This window comes from Chaetodon auriga, chromosome 17, assembly GCF_051107435.1.
Source record: "Chaetodon auriga isolate fChaAug3 chromosome 17, fChaAug3.hap1, whole genome shotgun sequence".
NCBI lineage: Eukaryota > Metazoa > Chordata > Actinopteri > Chaetodontiformes > Chaetodontidae > Chaetodon > Chaetodon auriga.
In genome coordinates, this window is record NC_135090.1 from 7,325,753 (window position 1) to 7,344,486 (window position 18,734).

The window sequence follows — 18,734 nt, forward strand, 5'->3', positions numbered from 1 at the left end:
AAAGCGTCCCCTCATAGAGATACATTTTCATGGCTTCTATGACTTGGTTTTAGGTTTTCAAGGACAAACACACGTGTGCAACATGTGCTTTGCATTTACCAATCTTAGTTATTTAAAGAGAAAGACACAATAACAAAAAGATAAAATATCGGTTGACTCGGAAAACATGTTTTGTCTTTCAGCCTTATTTGTTTCTTTTATTTTTCTACATATACAAATATGAGATCAAAAAGTCCCCTTTTTGGCTTTATGGCTCGGGAGGGCTGATGAAGAAAGTTTGGGCAAGTATGGCTCCTATTCATTATGATGATTCTGACAGAAAACTTCATGACTGTGGGGTCATTCTTCGGAACAGTCCTCTGGTTTAAACATCATTAATCATTATATGACCACTTGCCATTGTGTAGCACACACTAGCTTGCAAAACAGAAAACAAGCAGAAGTTTGTGTGTTCAGTGAGCAGGTGCGCTCGAGCTGCAGGAGTGTGGCATAGGGATGGGTGGAGACAGAGGCGGGTACTGATCTGTGCATGGTAAATCAAACAATCGAAGCCATTTTAAGGCATGGAGGGATATTTTTCCTGGGTTCTAAGGGGTTTAATCAATGCAAGGAGAGGGAAATGTCAAATAAAAAAAAAATACAAACTTGTATGCTTAATTCGATTAATTTACCCATCTATCAAATTTCTCATGGCTGTTTTATTTAGTTTAATTTGCAGAACCTAATCAACCCCATCATACGCATGCCTTTTACACTCCAACGGGCCAAGAGTGAGCATAAAGTCAAATAATTTGTCCGGTGACACAATTAACCTGAACACTTTTAATCAACTCCACATTTCTGCTTAATTACAGGTGTAGAAAATGAGACGGCAGTTTATAGAAACCTCTCTAAACATGAGCAACTGAAAGAAACGTGATGCCACTGGGTCAGTGGAGTGAGTTTGTTAAACCATAAAAAACAGTTCTATAAAATAAGACAAGCCATTAAAACTAAAAAGCGGACACCTGGAGGGGCTCCAAAACGTGACAGTCCAAAGGGAGTCCATCTCTGGGCGGTAATCCTTCTGCAGTGGCAGTGTGGTAAACAGAGAAACCCATACAGGCACGTCGCCCTCCTCTTCCACATAACGTGGTCTTGGATCTGGTCAACAGCTCTTAGAGCTCCAATACATCTTCAGTCTCCTCCACATCCTCAGCTGCTCGTCGCCTGGCTGCCGCTGTCGGCCTTTGGTTGCGACGATCCATTTTCATCGCCGTTCTCCAAGTCCAGCTCTGCCTCATTTTCCGCCGCTCCTTCCTCCTCTGCGTCCTTTTCCACCTCTTCCTTGTCTTCATCCCTCTGTTTCTGCCCGAGGCCCTGTTTGTCTCTGAAGACCTCCACGCCTAGCATTCGGAGGTAATGAAACCTCTCGTTGCGGGGGACGAAGGCTCGGATGGATGTCTTTCCCCTCCAGCCACACAGCTGGATGGGACACTGCGGCTCCGCTGGGGCGCTGACAAACAGAGGGTTACGGTGGCTGTCAGAAATGAGCAAGGTCATCGCTTCAAAAACATAATATGCATAGAAAAATCTAACAAATCTACTTACTTTGGATTAGGAATGTACTTCAACACAATGCTACCCATAACTGTGGAGAGAAGAGCAAATCAATAACTTATAAGCAACAACGGATTCTTCCAAAAACGCATTTTAACATTAGCGACTCCACCACGCTGGACATGCACACTTCCATATATTAATACTGGCTAACTGCCCAGTGTAACTACAGTTCTTCTTTTGCTCGGCCCCTCTTGTGAGGTTTTTGGGTCAGTGCCTTGCTCAAGGGCAGCTCAGCAGCAGTTGCTGAGGAAGACTGAGCATTACTCATTCATTTTTTCATTCCATGCCAGAAAGCTGCCCATCGCTAACCCACCACTCTAACCTCTAGGCTGCTACGGCTGCTTCCCACACTCTTCTAGTTGTAGAATCAAAAGTAAAATCTCAAGTCTACTAATTACAGAGTGATACTTTTCTTAAAGTGGCTATATCGTTTGTCGCCTTCGTCTTTGGGATGAGAATGTTTTGCTCACCCATTTTCTTGGCCTGAGCGTGAGCGTCGTCCTCCAGTTTGCTGAGGAAGGGGTTCTCCTGGGTCAGCAGCACTTTGATGTCCTCCACACTCACTCCGATTATCCTGGAGCGGATGTACGGCTGAAGAGTGTAGATGCCCTTGTAGGACAAAGGAGAGATGTGGCTGAAAATCGACAGACCATTATAATAAACCCAGATTTTTTATAGTTACACGGCGCATATAATGTGAATTAATGTTAAGTTCATTTGAGTGTGGACTCCCTTGTGCATCGCCTCTGTGGTGAATACAGCAATTACAGTAAGGACAGCTGAATGCATGTTTGAGGAGCTGCTTTGACAATCAAATATACTATAAAATCAAAGAATTCATCAACATGGATCACTGTGTGTATCACTTCACATCATGAGGTTGATTTGCATACAAAGAGAATGATGGCACTTGTGTGCAGCAAATGTGTGGAGAGGATGTTTTCACAGTAACACAGCTTTCAATTAAAAAGACACTACTGAACACTGATCAGGTGGATTTACAGAAAATTCTTTTTACTCCTGAAGATTTAATGTGAGGATGGGAAGTGGTGCTCACAGTGCTGTGGTGTGTCTGTGTGTGTGTTACCTCCTGGGCTAGTCTGAAGGCACAGCCAAACTCCTCTCCATCACTGTTGCGAGACCACACCTTCACCCCCGTGTTAATGACCTACGAAACAAGTGAAACGACCACGCTGACACACGGCTCTGCACAAAAACAACGCAATGAGGCCAAATTCTACTCGCTTACTACACTAATTAACATCTCTCCAGAAAACACGATCAAGGGTCATTTAAATAAAAACAGAGGACTAATTATGTTACTTGTGGTCTTGCAGTACTACTGATGTTCACCATGTTCACTTTGCTCGAGGCATCTCCTTATAAGCTGTTACAAAACTGTGGGGAAACACAGGGCAGCTGGGCTCTGGTGTCCAAGCAGGAGTGGGAGGCGACTGTCAGTCATCTGCACAGTAAAATTCAACTATTCTACAAATAAATATGCATGTTGAATTCTTTAAAAGCCTTATGGAAGTGGAGCAAGTTAAGTTAGCTTTGCATGGCATTTCAATATGAGAACATTAAGGTGGGAAAAATAGAAATTAATAATAAAAAGCCAGATTCCACAACTTTTCTCTGTGAAACTTGAGATAATAGAAAGAGAAGGGAAGTGAACATAGGCCCTGTTTTCAATCTGGTAATGTGGAGAAGTGACTAAAAACTGAGAAAAATTAAACACAATGATGAGAACAAAGAGACTGAGGCCACACACACACACACACACACACACACGTAGACATGTACACACGTACACAAGCACACACACACACGCACACACGCACACACGCACGCACGCACACAAACACAGCCACCTGTGCAGGTGCTACAGGGTGGAGGACCAGAGGGATTTGGGATAGAGAGGGTCCCATCTGCTAGGCTGGTTCCCTCTGATGGGCTGGTACATGTACACACACGCTGTATCACATACACACACACAAAAGCACACGCTATAAAAATAAACCGATGTACCAACGTAAAACCAATATGTCTGTATCCAAAATCTGCACACACTGCAGCCTGTTTGACTACACTGTGTAGTTTGATCAACACCAGACGCACTGTCTCCGGGAAGGAAGTGATTCTTGATATGTTGAATCTATTTGTATCAGATTTCCACGTGAGGAAAAGCTTTATTATCACCATCAGACATGGTTGTGAGTATGTGCGATGACGTTAACGCTGCTCCAAAACAAACACACCTTCATGCGCTCGCTGTTGTTGAGTAGCACGTTGCGCAGCTCTTTGGACACCATGTACAAGTGTCTCTTCTTGCCCTCGTGGGTCCTGGTCAGGACATTGAGCTTGGGGAAGTCGGGCGACAGATTATAGAAGGATCTAGAGACAACAGGGAAAAAAAAAAAACATTTTGCCACTGAAAACGAACATTTTCATGTATAATACATGCAGAGGCACTTACTGTATGGTGGTGAAGACGGGGTCTTCCTCAGTAAGGAACACAAAGGGGTCTTCTTTATAACCAAACAGCCTCATCTTCTTCGAGGCTGGAGGCCTGGGAGGCAGAGAGACGAGACATTGTTTATTTTAACTGCATTGTAATTATTTTTTTTTTTTTGATCATGGCTAAAGACTTTGCAGCTTCCCTTTGTTCATCCGCTCACCAGACCAACATGACTCACCCACACACTCCATCTTGTTTATCAGTGGTCTCCTGGGCAGAGGGAGCTCCTGTGGGTTCCTCCTCTTCTGCCTCCCTGTCCGCCTTTCCCTCTGGGCCTCCTGCCTCCCCCTCCTCCACAGTGCTCTCCGGGAGGCAAGAAGTGTGCGCGGGGATGGAGGCCGCCGGAGAGCCCCCGGTCTGGGCCGCTGAGAGGGACGAGACATCCTTCCTCAGCTGGAGACAACGAGGAGTGTGATGAGCAGACAAAGAAAGGAGGAGTCCCAGCTGTGGTTTGTAACGCTGAACAGGTGAGTGATGCAGTGGTGGGGTGCTGCTGCTGGTTCAACAGACATACCCCCAAACCCACACGGGGGAGTTTCTCCTCCACCTCCCTCTTCGAGTAGGACTCTAATCATCCATTAAGTGTGTGTGTGTTTGTGAGGAAGTACCTTGGGATATCTTTTGTTCCAAGGCATTGGGGCTTTCTTCACCAGCACGGCCACGAAGAAACCTCCAGTGTTCTGGTGATGTGGCAGAATCCTCATACTGACATTATAACACACACACACACACATGCACACACACACAAACATAAGTCATAGTTTTGCTTTTTATTGTACCACCTACTGTGAAGATAAACAAGGACTGTTTCAGCATTAAATAAAAAGGTGCTTGGACAACATGTGACACGAGCGCCATCTGCTGGCCACTGTGATATCAGCCTGAGCATTAAAGTAAAAGCTGCAGAGTAGAAATGACATCATCCCCCATTATGTGAGAGTGCAGGTGTGTACATATATGTGCATCCATGCAGACAGTGTGTGTGTGTGTGTGCAAAGCTGTGCCAAAAAAATAAATCACACACATTACTCAGCTAATGAATCTGGCACCGGTGAAAACAGGAAAGAGTGCGAGTGTGTGAGCGCTTGTGTTTCTCTGCTTTCATGACAACACATTACTCTGAGGAGGATACAAAGATGAGAAACGTTTGCTAAATTAACACGAGAGTTTGGGGGGGAAGGGCTGGATCTGGTCAAATGAACCCTCCTCCTTTATAAACTGAAGAAAATTTTATGAGATGGATCTGTTTTTTTTGTAGAATTGCCTCCCTGCTACTGAACTCACCAACAGAATACATTCAAAGTGGCCTTAAACGAGGTTTCCTGCTCTCGCTGCACCTGTTTGCTTTTGGCTATTGAGCCTTTAGCTGAAGTATGTGGACTACTCTCATGGCAAAGTAAGTCCTCCACATTTTAAAATCATACAAACGTTTAGTGTGTGAGTGTGGGCGTACCATCTCTCCAGATGCATGCTAGCAAGTTTCTCTGGGTCTTTAGGTGGGAACATGGTGGGGCGGATCTGTGTGTGACGACTGCTTGGAACCTCCGACCAGTCCGAGTACCACTGGCCCTCCTTGGTCATCAGCTACAGAGACAACAACTGTTTAAGTGCGCAATCAAATCAAAATCATCCACAGCCAGGACACTGGAATACACAATTCTGTCTGACTTGAAGCGCTTCTGTGACTTAAACACCGTTTTCCTTCATGATATGTTGCTGAGGTGGTTGGTTTTGTACTGACTGCCACAAACTAAACGTTCCAGTACCTTCCAGGAAGTGACGCCAGGCATCCACTTCAGCCCTGGCAGATCAGCTGAGCTGTCAGCCAGCTCCAGTGCTCCTGGCAACAGGGATGGGAAAGACATTACAACTTGGCAGAAAACGAGTGGCTATATTTAAACGTCATTTTTATTTACTGCATTCTGATACATTCAGCAGCTCAAAAGTGAAGGGGACTTTATTGTAGGCTCTGTCGCTATTGACCTTGTGTGTTTCAACATGAAAGAAGTGATCCAACTGCTGCTTTTGTGCTATCTGAGTAGTTTTACAATATAACAGACAGCGTTAAAGATCCGCGTAGCACAAGGAGAATGAGACTTTCTTCCTTGGCAGTCTTTAGCAGTATGATATCAGCTCTGAAATGTTCTGTGTGGGCATTCAGACGTGTGCTAATACAATATTTCTTCATCCAGAACAGAGTCCCAGTACAAACTCATTTGGTTTGAGTTACATTATTACACTCCACTGGACTTTCAAATGGATCACATATGGATGCACATGCATAACTTATATGATAATACCAGACGTTTTCCACGCTTGTTTTAGACGAAAAGATTCCCGCAGACTATCCGCCTACACACCTGTTCATCCAGGTGTGCAAAGGTTCTGCCCCACACTTTTCTCATACATCTGCATGAGGTTCAGTGAATCAGATAAAAACATCAGCCCACTTTGTGATAGTCAGCTTCCAGAAACCCGTAAATATATGATATATATTAATATATGTCATATTTGCTGCCTTTGCTTGTCATATGTGACAATAACATGAATATTGTTGGATTTTAGATTGGTGGTCAGACAAAATGAGCAAACTGTAAGCTAATCAGAACCTAGTTTTATGCTACTTGTCAAATAGGTGTAAGCTAGTTAACACCATAGGTAACTTTGCACTTAAGATCATCTTTCTAATCGGACATCTGTGGTGGACGTGGTTGACTGAGGCGGACCACATGAGCTCTTTATTAATGTGGACGTGTCTTCCCATTTTTGAGACGTTTACAGAAGGTTGTGTGAAACAATCAGAGCCAAGACTTTTGACTTGTGTTGAACAGCTGGCAATAGAAACAGACAAGCAAGACAGAAATGGAAAATTAAAAAAACGAGCAGGCCCCATAAGGTCATGAAGAAAAATCTTAGTGCCAGGAAATAAAGGTAAAAAGTGGAATGCATGAAACAAAACTAAAATTGAGCTCTCATTTGAAAAGGTCTGCCACATATTGCTTAAATTGTACAGCCCTGTGTGTGAGTGCGTGCGTGTGTGTGTGTGTGTGTGCGTGCGTGTGTGTGTGTGTGTGTGTGTGTTACCTTCGCTCTTCTCCAGCAGCGCTGCAATGACAGCTTCGTCCTCTATAGGGTTGAGTGAACAGGTGGAGTAGACCATTCTCCCTCCCACAGCCAGCTGTTCAACGCCACGCACTGCGATACGCAGCTGGAGCCTGGTGAACACACACACACACACACACTCGCTCTGTAACACGGCCAACTTTTTTTTAATTAGTACCAAAAGAGCACAGTCCATTCCCTTGTCGCTGAGTCACTTTGGTCTACCACAGAAGTGCATGGATTCCTATGTTGTCACGAAAGCACAAACGCGCGCCCTCCCCCCACTCACCCGTGGAGGTGCAGGCTGTTGCTGGTCGTCCACTTCTTCCACACGTCTATGTTCTTCCTCATGGTGCCGTCCCCGCTGCAGAGCACAGAGCAGACAGCAGCACCAGTCAGACACATCCCCAGTTCGGCCTGAGGCGCTGAAACCACCAGAGATCCCCGACACTTCTCACAGGGTAAAAACGTTTGCCAAGCACAAACTGTCTAAACGCTGGGCTTTAGCTGACTGCTCGCATCACTGCTGCCTGCTTCTCTCTGTCTTCATTACAGCTTTTCCTCCCCTCCCTCTCCCTATGTTGTGTTTGGCAGGGCCTCCTGGCTTCAGCACTACAGCTGGCCAAACTCAGGCAGCATTTGCAAACAAATGCAGTTCGGTTTTGGCCATATGTTAAATTTATATATGTCATATATTACATATATATATTTGGCCAAATGACACCAGATTTCAAGACGAGGAGGATGTTTTACCTCTAAGCTTGTACTGAAACATTAAGAACAAATCACTATTAACAGCCATTTGTAAAGGACCTGTAAATACCCTGCATTTAACAGACAGAATGAAGCTTCATCTCTTTCTGTCACACAAAATCTCTTCTCCAAACAACCACACACACCGCAGAGCTTATCAACCCTATTTCTTCTCTCAATATTTCCTCCTCTGTCTTCCAAACACTAACTCTCTCGCTGTGCTGTAATACATGTCAGTGATGCAGACACAGTGTCATGCAGCCCTTTGCTGACCTGCAGGGCACATCGCACAGGATGCGGTCGTAGAAGAGGATGTCCTTCTTGCCGTCGGAGCTGATCTTGAGGGTGGGGATGCAGGAGGCGTCGTGGTTGACCACCATGATGCAGGGGCTGTTGAGACGTTTGGCTTGGTGCACAAGCAGGTAGCAGCGCTTGTTGTCCACGTCGTTGGCAATGACAAAGCCCTCTGGAGGGTAGAAAAGTGGAGACTGTGGGTCACAGATGTTCTCTGTAGTTGCTAATTATCATAATTCTGTGCAGATGATTTTTTTTTATTTCACTCAAATACAAAGTAATCAGTCACTGTAACATCTTTCCTGGTTTCAAATGTGTGTTTCCCACCTGGAAATGGCACGTCCATGTCAGCATGGAGCATCTCGATGAGCTGGGCTGTCTTCGACCCTGGAGCTGCACACATGTCCAGGATCTGCGCACAAACACACACACATGCCAATACTTCAAAACAAGAGCTTCTTTTGAAGACAGCTGTTTCCAAGCTACAGGGAAAGAGTTTCACACAAGGGCACAAGGGAGAAAAAAATGATGCACAAAAAATGCATTAAAACAGTGACAGACGCATTCTTAACCTTCAAAGAGGGCTTTTACCTTGTGGTGGGGCTCAATCTTCAGGAGAAGAGGAGGGATCATACTGACAGCCTCCTGTCGGCTGATGTTACCCTGCAAGGACAAACACAAACATGCCGCTTGTCTTTTCATTTCTCTGATGACTTCTGACATTGTGTTCTCCTTATTTTTTTAACTGCCTATCCAGAGTAAATTTTATGAGCAAGGCCAAAATTCAAACCTGCAGCACTGCTGCACTGTTAACTTTTTGGCAATTTCTGGTACATTTTCTGTTTGGTTTGTGTTTTACTCACCGACTCAGTCTCGCTGACCAGAAACTGATGGAACTTCTCCAGCAGGGGAGACTTCCTAATGATCTTCCTGCTCATGTTGGTGTGCCATGCCTGCTCATCGGGATACCTGGAGAGGACAGGACACAGTGTGCACCAAGTTTCTCGTCTGAATCTGTGTGTCGTAGGTAAATCATGAGATTTTACCAGCTCAGAGCCTGTGGAGCCTCAATCTTCTGGCCATCAATCTCCAGCTCTTGAATATCCTTAAAGTATTTTTCCTTCAGACAGTGGAGGATTTCCTTGGCATGGCTGGAACAAGACAGGAAGCAGGGGAAATTGGGCATGAAGTTATGGAATCCAAGTTGTCAAACCACTGTCCCCTTTACAAGGCTAAATACTGGAGCTTAGATCAAGATGTTACAGATGTGCAAAGTTGTGGGTTGAATCATAAAAGTCTTGAATGTTGTTTTATGGGGTGCATACACTTGCCAGAAAGAAAAGGAATATTCATTTTGCTCATCTTGGATGGTGCTGACCGTGTCACTTTTCAATGAACAAGACAACCAGTGTGAATCCAGGTCATAAATCTGTCCAGCTCACCTCTTGTATCCAGTGATGCGGATGGTTGCTGGCAGCGGTTCCCTCATTGCTTCCATAAACTGTTCAAACTCTCCATCAGGCACCAGGCCTTGGCCCTTGTAGTAGTGCTCAAACAGCTTATTCTCTTTGACAATGTCAGCATAGCCAGCTCCCCAGCCCTGAACACATGGATGAATGGTTATTAGAGAGGGTCACATACATTGAATATTTCAACTGCCTTTCTGTACATAACTAACTGAAAAAACACCTACTAATTGGGGTTGCAGTCTTTCGTATTAAAAATACATTGAATGTCATGCAAATTTCCGTCGATTAAATATTTTCTTGCTTATGGTCAGGAGTAAATAACTTGTAGAACATGTCATAAGACCTGTCACATTTTTACTACGGTCTTCTGGTCAATTCGGCATGAAGTAACCTACAAATAGTACTTATTTCATGACATTTTGGAGTTGTTGGGTTTTTTTTTCAACCCTGCTTGCCCCACCCCATCAGTGTTTTAATATACTTGTGAGGTAAACTCATGCGCCCACCCCTTACCTGCATGCATGTCCACATACAATTAACACATTTCTGAACCAAGTCTGGTGAAGCCCCACAATCTTTCCAACCCAAAAACAAAAAGGCGCATATCAAAAGTTAAACGTGACAAAAAGTGGTCACACATGGCTTTGAAAATAACTGATGACGGTAGCTAACAGTAAAGCTCTCCGACGTTGCAGCTGTTTAGCGACGTCATAACAGCATGACTGCACGCGTTTGGTGAAGATAACTTCTGAAACACACAACCGTGTATGTCCCAGCTCCATTCGCATTTAGTGTATTAAGCTAACATGTTGCTTGACTGAGCACTTTACACCTCACATTAGCCGGAGTTGCTGCATCTTGTGCGTGAACCTTACAGCGTTGTCTCTGTTGTCCCTGCTAGTAGTTTGGTTTTTCTGCCGCTGTCTGCTTCTTTTCCCCATGCTGGAGTAGTAGACAACTCTGGAGAAAAGTGTGCGGAACACCGTGGTGGGTGGATGCAGAGAAAGGTGGCCTGCAACTTGTTTGAAATGTATATCTACAGAGCGTTTAAGGAAGGACTGCTATGCTGTGTATCCTCGAAACGTGTTGCCTCTGCTGTGACGCACGTGAATCAGGACCCCTTCGAGGTGGCCGAGAAATTTGCCTGAAATAAAGTAACACATCTCGTGTGATTTATGAAAGAACTGAAAATTAAATAACTACACTATGAAATTATTACTCGAATTCGCTTAAATTATTTATCTATGTTGTTTGTGGTTTTTTGTATGCTATTATTATTTATGTATTATTGTTAATTCTTGCTTATATGTCACATAGAAACATCAGAGAATAGTCAAGTTAACGTCAGCGTGAGCGACCAGGTAACCAGGTCATTGTATACAGCGGATCATATATGTCAGTTAATTTATGAATATGTATTATTGACATCAGCTGGCACACCCATGCATAGATAGTGGACGACAGGACAATTGTATAAAGTTCGATGCAAAACAGGGCATTTTGATTGGCTAATAAGGGGCAACGCTATATTCGCTGAGCTGTGATTGGTCGGGATGGGACACCCGTGCGTCAGTCGTGTGCATTCACTGTGTGATAAAATCCATAGCATGCGTCGGTATTAGCCAGTGATACAGCATATTGTCAAATAGTTACGAATATTTAATACGTTTACATCATTTGTTTTTTAGTTTTGTAGCAGTAGTCCTCCCGCCATGATGGACTCACTGCTCTCCAGGCTCTTCTCCTCGGAAAAAGAGGAGCTGTACATTTTGGACTGCATGGGCTACTTCATGCTTTTCATGGCAGCCTGCACTTCCATTACTTTACTTTTCGAAAATGTCCCATACGGCCGATATGCTACCAGCAAATATGGATTTCCAGTGAATGTCCGGTTTGCTTGGTTCGTGCAGGAGCTGCCTGCGTTCCTGGTTCCTCTCTGCCTAGTCGTTTGGACATCCTCTGCGAAAACCTCACTACTGCCCAACCAGCTGCTCATTGCTATGTATTTCTGCCACTATTTTCAAAGGTAGGAAATTAACGTTACAACCAATCAGGCTGCACCGTAATACCAGCTAGCTTATCTACATCTGTGTGTCAAAGCAAGTATTAGAAATGACTGAGGTGTGTTAATAACATTTTGGTTCTGCTGCAGATCCCTTATTTATCCATTTTTAATCCGAGGAGGTAAACCGACACCAGTCATCTCATTTGCCATGGCCTTTGTTTTCTGCATCTATAATGGATACATGCAGATCAGGTACCTGAGCCATTATGCTGAGTACCCTGCACACTGGGTTACACACCCATGCTTCATCGCAGGTAGGTCTTCTGTGTCTGCTGCTTTCTACAAGGAAAACATGAATTATATTGGCAGGTGTTGACATTTAGTGTGCATAGTGTACAAAGATAAGAGAGGATGAATGTAAAGATTTAAAGTGGTGCTCCAGGGCCGGTTCTTCAAAATGTGGCTTAACTAGTTCACACTACAATGGTCCCGATTATTGTCATTCTCTCCAGCTAATTTGCTTTTTGTGAAATGTGAGGATTGATTTCTTCATCCTGGATGAATTTGTCTTGAATAACAGTGCACTCTTATTTTGAAAGAAAGGCAAACGATCATGTGATTGAAGATGATACCAGCTGACCATGTTGGGAACGTCCCAGCATGCAACAGATTAATGACCAAAGTCTAATTTTGTTCCTGCATGGTTCCTGCTGTGCTGTGCGCCACATGAATAGATATGACCACTGGGTGTGATCAGGGCTGATGTTGGGTGCATGATTGGTGGAGGTTCCCTATGAACATGCAACACACTTTTCAGTGATATTCATAAACCTGCTATTACACAAATGAAACCTCAGCAGTGGGAGTTTGACAAGTTTTAGTGTTCAAATGACAAATTCCCCTGTTAAAGTGAAATTCAGTGTCATACTGTATATCCTGGCTTCACTGTTTTTTAACAGACTGAATCTTTGGGTTGAGTTTATTTCTTTATGCTAACAGTATCTCTCACGACATTTGGTTTGGTTCTTTTTTGTCATTTATTTATTTTCAGTTGATTTATTCTCATTTTATTTTGTCATGTGTGAGTAGAGTACAACTCTTTCACTGTGAAAATTACACCAGCAGTTCTTTGTGATTTTACAATAACCTGCATGTTCTCATCTAAAATTCTAATTCTATCAGTGCTGTTTGGTTGCAAATCTAAGAAAGTGAGCCGGGTGTAGGTGAAGGGAGTTCATGCATGGGGCTCGCCTTCTCTCCCCTGTGCCTCCTCTGTCCTTTTTAAATTAAATGAAACGGCAAAGCTGAGCTTAAAAACATTGCTGTCATTCAAACTCTTCTGTCACCTCTTGGCTTTTGTTCCACTGCAGGTGTTTCTCTTGCTTTCCAAACCTCACTCAAAGTGCTCAACAGTTTTTCTTGGCTCAGCTTGCCGCTAACACAGGAACATGTCTGTTCAGAATATATGTTTTTCCACCGTGGCTGTCCCTCTACTCCCCTTACTGTCACTATCAAACGCTGCATCTGCAGCAGATAAAGACAAATGGAACGAAATAGAAAATTATTCAACGAGAATGGAATGACAGTTTGAAAGTACAGGTTTTTTTTTCTCATTTACTACCAGCCCCTTGACAGGACAAGGGGCTGGTAGTAAATGAGAAAATGTACATGTACATACAGTAATGTGGTCATAGCAATCAATTTGAATGTTTCTCATGCTATACATTATTACTAAACTTGCCAGGTGTTAACAAAAACATTGTATCACTCCTTCATTTGCTCTCTATCTGAGTGCTCGTCAAGCTCGTGTCTGTGCATGCAGCGTGGAGCTGGAGCTGTGGGGCGATTAGCTGACATTAGCATAAAGATATTGATCTGCTCATCTCACTCCTGGATGGAAAGCAAATAGGAGTATTTTGTCTAAAACCTCTAAAAGTTGGCTGACTGGCATGTGGTCAGTAAAATGTCGTGCTGATGCAGCTTTTGGTTGGTTCGTCTCCAGGGTCTGTGCTGTGGTTGGTCGGTTGGCTGTTGAATGTGCACTCTGACCACATCCTGAGGAACCTGAGAAAGCCTGGAGAGACTGGTTACAAGATTCCCACAGGTAAGGGCTTTAATCATCAACCACTGGGCGAAATTATTTCTCTCACCACAGCGAACAAGCCTGACTCCGATTACAGCACAGTGCATGTAGCTTTCACAGAGGAAAAGTACAGTGAGAAACACAAAAATTTAACAAACTGAAGGGGACCATTCTTCAGAGTATTTTTACTTTTAAATGCAGGATATTTACCGTCAAAGGCACATTTGACTTTGTGATGCTACCTCTACTTAAGTTTCGAGTTCGGATCCTTTTTCCAGCGCTGCTGTGGGGTGACAAGAAAGTCAAGAAAGCAGTAATCACATCATGGCACAGAACTCTGTGGTCGTTGTACGCAGCGCTACATGCTAATTTTCCAGTGTGGTCGCATGATTATACAGGATGACACTGTGAGCAGAATCACAGGTTGTCAGTAGTTATCTTTGCCTCTGTGCTGTGCCCTCTGCGAGCCCTTACATTAGTGTTCTAAAAAGGTTCTCGCTGCTTTGATTTTAATGTGGTCTAACTCCGCTTGTGTGTCAGTGACTCACAATACTTGGAGTGTTTGTGTGTCTAGTTTTGCTTTACGTGACACATTTTCTAAAGTGCACAGTGTTGATGGTAATCATGTTGAACAGCAAGCCAGGCCCGTACTGGAACATGCACATAATATGTCTGCACATGTTGTGACCAGACTGAATGAAGATTCAAGAAGAAGTGTTCATGTTATCATCATTACTGTCATATTGAGTAGTAAATGCGTCTTTTTCATGAGGTAGTTATACAATCTTGCTAATTGGATGCAGTAATAACTACCTTCAGTGTGTAAATGATTAAGAAACTGTGTGACGATTTGTGAAGGTGCTTATTTGCTGACACCACACTCATGTTTGTACAGTAAATATGAAGCTACAGCCAGCAACCAGTTGTCTTAGTGTGGCATAAATACTCTAAGCAGGGGGTAACACCTAGCGTGGTAAAAAGAAATCTTAGCAGCACTGCTAAAGCTCACTAATTAACACGTTAATCTGGTTTGTTTAATCCATACAAAACAAGGAAGAGTAAAAGTAATAAGTTGGGGTTTTACAGAGTAAGGTGGCCGTTTTCCAGTCTTTATGTTCAGCTAAGCAGCTGCAGGCTCCACCTTTATACTAAATGGAAAAAAGTGTCATCATCTCATCAAGTTCTAAGCAAGAAAATGAGCAAGTATATTTCCCAAAATCTCCAACTATTCCTTAAAAAGAAGGACTGACAGGACATGTGAGTCTGCTCGTATCACGAAAACAGACCACGTCAGTCAACAATGAAAACCGTTCACTCACAAAACAGAAGGCAGAAGGTTTGGACGGTGGATATTTTTAACAGTGTGTGACCTTTACTGTGTGGAAGCGGCTGCACATTCTGTGAGATGTGAAAGTTGCAGGAGTGAGGCTGGGTAAACAAGATTTTGGCCCATCTCCAAAATTCCTTTTGACAAAGAGCCTGGAGGGCGGTATGTATTGGAAAAGCAAAATCAAATCTATGTCGCTGCTTTTTCAGATCACATAATTGGCAAATTCAAACCAGAAGTTGGATGTTTTTGTCCTCCGCTAAATGAATCAGTAATCATAACAGGTTCACACAGAGAGAGCGGCTCCCCTGACTCACAACTTAGTCACAATAATAGCACCTTGAGCCCGAACTCGCAGTGAACCTGTTGAAACAATCCATCCCGGACCCTGAAGGAAAATAAAGTGGAGAGAGGTGAGGCGGGAGGAAGCTGTGAGCTGCGCTGCTCCAAATGAACCTCCAGGCACGTCTGGAATCCCCGCAGCCAAGAATCTGCCATTTTCACAATGAGTGGAGCAACGCTACACATGGCCTGCAGTCAAATAGTGAGTGCTCAGCCATCTATGGTCAGTGCGGAGCTGGTTATGTGGATTCCCTTCTAGTTTCTAGCAGTGTGCCGACTCACAGTCACACAGAGAGCAGCCAAAATGCCAGAACTCATTCAGCTCAGCGTTGAACGGTGCTCAGTCAAAATCTGTCACATTTTCTTTTTTCCTCGAGAGGCGAATATTAGGGTTGGCTTTGTTTCGGTCAGTGAACGTCTGAAAGGATGAGCATACCTGTCCTAATTCCTGTGTCTTCCACCCACAGGCGGAATGTTTGAATATGTGTCTGGAGCCAACTTCTTAGGAGAGATAACAGAGTGGGCAGGCTTCGCTCTGGCTGCCCACTCTGTTCACAGTTCATCTTTCGCCATCAGTACCACAGTGGTCCTCACCAGCAGGGCTGTGGCCCACCACAAGTAAGAATAATAGCACACAGGCACACACACAGTAAGCATGTTTTGCATTAATAGAAGAACATGGCTCTTTCCCTCTCTCTCTCTCTACAGATGGTACCTCGCTAAGTTTGAAGACTACCCTAAAAGCAGGAAGGCACTCATTCCCTTTCTCTTTTAAAAACACTGTCGGTACTAGAAGCCTGAAAAGGCTCTTACAGGGACTGAGAAGAATTTTCCCATAATCCTTTTTTTTTTTTCTAATTTAGGAAAGCTCTGATGTCAGAACAGCCTTGAAGATGCTGTTTTTTTTTCTTTCTTTCTCTGAAAACAGAATGAAACACAGGTTGCGTGCTTGTAAATGATCTCATCTGAGCTGCAAGTAAGCAACAGTTAAAAGCCATCATGTTTACTATTGTCATTACTTTGGTAATAATGTCCATGAAACAAACAAAGTAACCTCAGCGATGATGAACTGAATGTACTGGAGGAGGTGTGTTTGCCAGTGAGGCAGCATTTCATACTCCTCCGGAGGAAATAAGATAGTGAATGGAGCATACCTCAATGGTAATACAGGGGATTTATAACTCTCTGCACCAGCAATAAACAGTTTTAAGACCCTCTGCTGATCTGCATATTCTCCCAGATGGAACATTAACTTGGAAATGCAAAGCAGACATTTTTCATTCATTCTCAGGAGTCATCTGTTGCAAATGCTTCTTTTTAACACTCGTTCGAATTAAATGGATGAAAGAGGGACCGCGAATTCAGTCCTGCCTCGTTTTGCTCTGGACGTCATCGGCGAGACTTTTCTACTTACCTCATGGCCTTGAACTCCTGGAGGAGAAGCCACTTTGGAACAAACGCTAACTGCATCTCTGTCCCGTAAAGACCGAGACTGTAGCGGGCCGGTCTGCAGCTACTGGGCTGCAGGGAAATCAAATGGCGATCAAGCATGGCCCTCAATAACTCACTCATGCCTGAAATGAGAAGAGGAGAGCGCGGCCTCAACAGATCACTCCTGGCAGGGTGTCTGAGAAAGAGAGAGGGAAGGAGTGAAAGTGCTGAAGAGTGCGTTGAGCATAGAGTAAGTGACAGTGAAGGGATGAGGTTGTGTGGTTGAGTGAAAGATGGAGCGAAAAGAAAAGGAATCCTCGGTATCAATCTTTTTTTCTATTACGGTTTCAAAATCCCTTTTACCACGAGCCAGATAATCTTGTCATAGTGAGTTGGGACTTTTCTCAGAATCATGTCTTACTTTTTGAAGACTACTAATGTAATCTGCCTCTTCAACTTTTTCACTGGTTTCTCCCAGTGGAGCTCAAACACCAGTTGCAGCCAAGGTCGCATTATTCTGAATTTTACAAATGTGTTGTATTTGAAATAAATTTGTCATCTTTCCACATGTTTTTATCAATAAATGATGGGGCCGCTGCGTCCAGTGCGCTGAAAAGCGGAGGCTGCGTGTCGCTGAGAGCTATGCAGAGTGACATCCTTCATGTTCGAGGTCCCCGCTGTCTCTTTTGCTCTCCCAGGCTATTTCCTCTGTGTCTCCTCTTTATCCACGCTTCTTGTAATAGCATCGCTATATTACACAGCCAATATTTACTGAGCCTGCCATCTGACTATAATACCATTCATCTTCAGGAAGAGGCCATTGGATTTTCTTTTTATATGCAAAGCGTTTCAATGCCCTGGCCTTTAACTCTCAAACTGGTATTCATTCATGCAGGCTGCGTATACATATGCCAACCTGCGCCATCTATAGGGAACAAAAGCAGTTCAGACAAAGATGGGAATAGCTGCTTTAACACATGTGATGGACTTGAACAGTGGAGCTTGTGTCTTAGTGAATGAAATTTTGGTCAGATCCTCTCCTTTTACAAACCAACCAGGCATGACATTCAGAGCAGTGTGAGCTCTGTATTCTTAGAATAATGAAACAAATAAAAAAAATATGCTCCAGTTAGCATAGCGCTCATGCTTTGCTGATATAAAATTTGTAAAAAGCATGCTATGCAAACTGCATTAAAATCAATGCATAATAATGAACACAAAGCCCCAGTCACTACCCGCAGGTGGTGCAGGTGTTAAAATCACAGAAGCCAGGTTTTTCCTTGCCTGTAGGTGTCACACATCAGCAGACCTACTGTAGGTTTCAACTGCTGTTGTTGCTTGAAGGTGGTGCAGGTTGACTGGTCCAGATTTGTAGTTCTGTACCTGCTGCTCTGTAGTTGGATGCCAGTTGCTGAGCCCATTATTCTCCACCCACCCACCATGGGGCTGACATGCCACAGGCAATATGCTCATGTGCAGAAATGTGAAATAACTGTTGATATAACAGTGTAAATGCAGCTTTCCACTAATGTGGGTTAAATATCTGGAACATGCTGCGGCCTCATTACCATTCAAGTCACATGCAGCCTCAGACTACTGCCTGCTTCCTTAATATTATCTGCTTTTACTGTTAAGCCTGAGAGCATACTGTTGGCTTCTCCTGCCCTGTCTCTGTTTATATATATGTGTGTGTGTGTGTGTGTGTGTGTGTGTGTGTGTGTGTGTGCATGCTAGGCATCTGTCAACTATGGTCCAGTCGTCACCAATGTGGTAATCCCATAAAAGCTGACAATGAGGCAAACCAGCCT

The 18,734-nt window shown here is 43.8% G+C and overlaps 2 protein-coding genes across 2 annotated transcripts; one reads left to right on the forward strand and one right to left on the reverse strand.

Annotated features, from left to right (window-relative positions):
• Positions 1 to 802: 802 nt before the first annotated feature.
• On the reverse strand, positions 803 to 10,837 carry nsun2 (NOP2/Sun RNA methyltransferase 2). Its single transcript, XM_076755353.1, has 19 exons — positions 10,614 to 10,837; positions 9,712 to 9,869; positions 9,316 to 9,420; positions 9,133 to 9,238; positions 8,861 to 8,932; positions 8,597 to 8,681; positions 8,249 to 8,441; positions 7,512 to 7,586; positions 7,205 to 7,335; positions 5,887 to 5,960; positions 5,574 to 5,704; positions 4,729 to 4,825; positions 4,299 to 4,513; positions 4,079 to 4,171; positions 3,861 to 3,996; positions 2,690 to 2,770; positions 2,073 to 2,211; positions 1,591 to 1,630; positions 803 to 1,495 (listed from the first exon to the last, which is right to left on the reverse strand). The coding sequence occupies exons 1-19, from the start codon at positions 10,677 to 10,679 to the stop codon at positions 1,195 to 1,197; spliced, it is 2,298 nt and encodes a 765-aa protein (XP_076611468.1). The 5' UTR covers positions 10,680 to 10,837; the 3' UTR covers positions 803 to 1,194.
• A 441-nt stretch (positions 10,838 to 11,278) lies between these two features.
• On the forward strand, positions 11,279 to 17,543 carry srd5a1 (steroid-5-alpha-reductase, alpha polypeptide 1 (3-oxo-5 alpha-steroid delta 4-dehydrogenase alpha 1)). Its single transcript, XM_076753771.1, has 5 exons — positions 11,279 to 11,764; positions 11,891 to 12,057; positions 13,746 to 13,847; positions 15,963 to 16,113; positions 16,204 to 17,543. The coding sequence occupies exons 1-5, from the start codon at positions 11,451 to 11,453 to the stop codon at positions 16,268 to 16,270; spliced, it is 801 nt and encodes a 266-aa protein (XP_076609886.1). The 5' UTR covers positions 11,279 to 11,450; the 3' UTR covers positions 16,271 to 17,543.
• Positions 17,544 to 18,734: the final 1,191 nt, after the last annotated feature.

What these genes read in the sequence shown, in the direction of transcription:
- nsun2 (XM_076755353.1), bottom strand. Translation starts at nt 10,679, where the DNA reads ATGGGGAAAAGAAGCAGACAGCGGCAGAAAAACCAAACTACTAGCAGG. An exon ending in CTGGCGTCACTTCCTGGAAG is followed by an intron (nt 5,705 to 5,886) that starts GTACTGGAACGT and finishes TTGTCTCTGTAG; the next exon opens with CTGATGACCAAGGAGGGCCA. An exon ending in ACAACAGCGAGCGCATGAAG is followed by an intron (nt 2,771 to 3,860) that starts GTGTGTTTGTTT and finishes CTTGTTTCGTAG; the next exon opens with GTCATTAACACGGGGGTGAA.
- srd5a1 (XM_076753771.1), top strand. Translation starts at nt 11,451, where the DNA reads ATGATGGACTCACTGCTCTCCAGGCTCTTCTCCTCGGAAAAAGAGGAG. An exon ending in TTCTGCCACTATTTTCAAAG is followed by an intron (nt 11,765 to 11,890) that starts GTAGGAAATTAA and finishes GTTCTGCTGCAG; the next exon opens with ATCCCTTATTTATCCATTTT. An exon ending in ACACCCATGCTTCATCGCAG is followed by an intron (nt 12,058 to 13,745) that starts GTAGGTCTTCTG and finishes GTTCGTCTCCAG; the next exon opens with GGTCTGTGCTGTGGTTGGTC.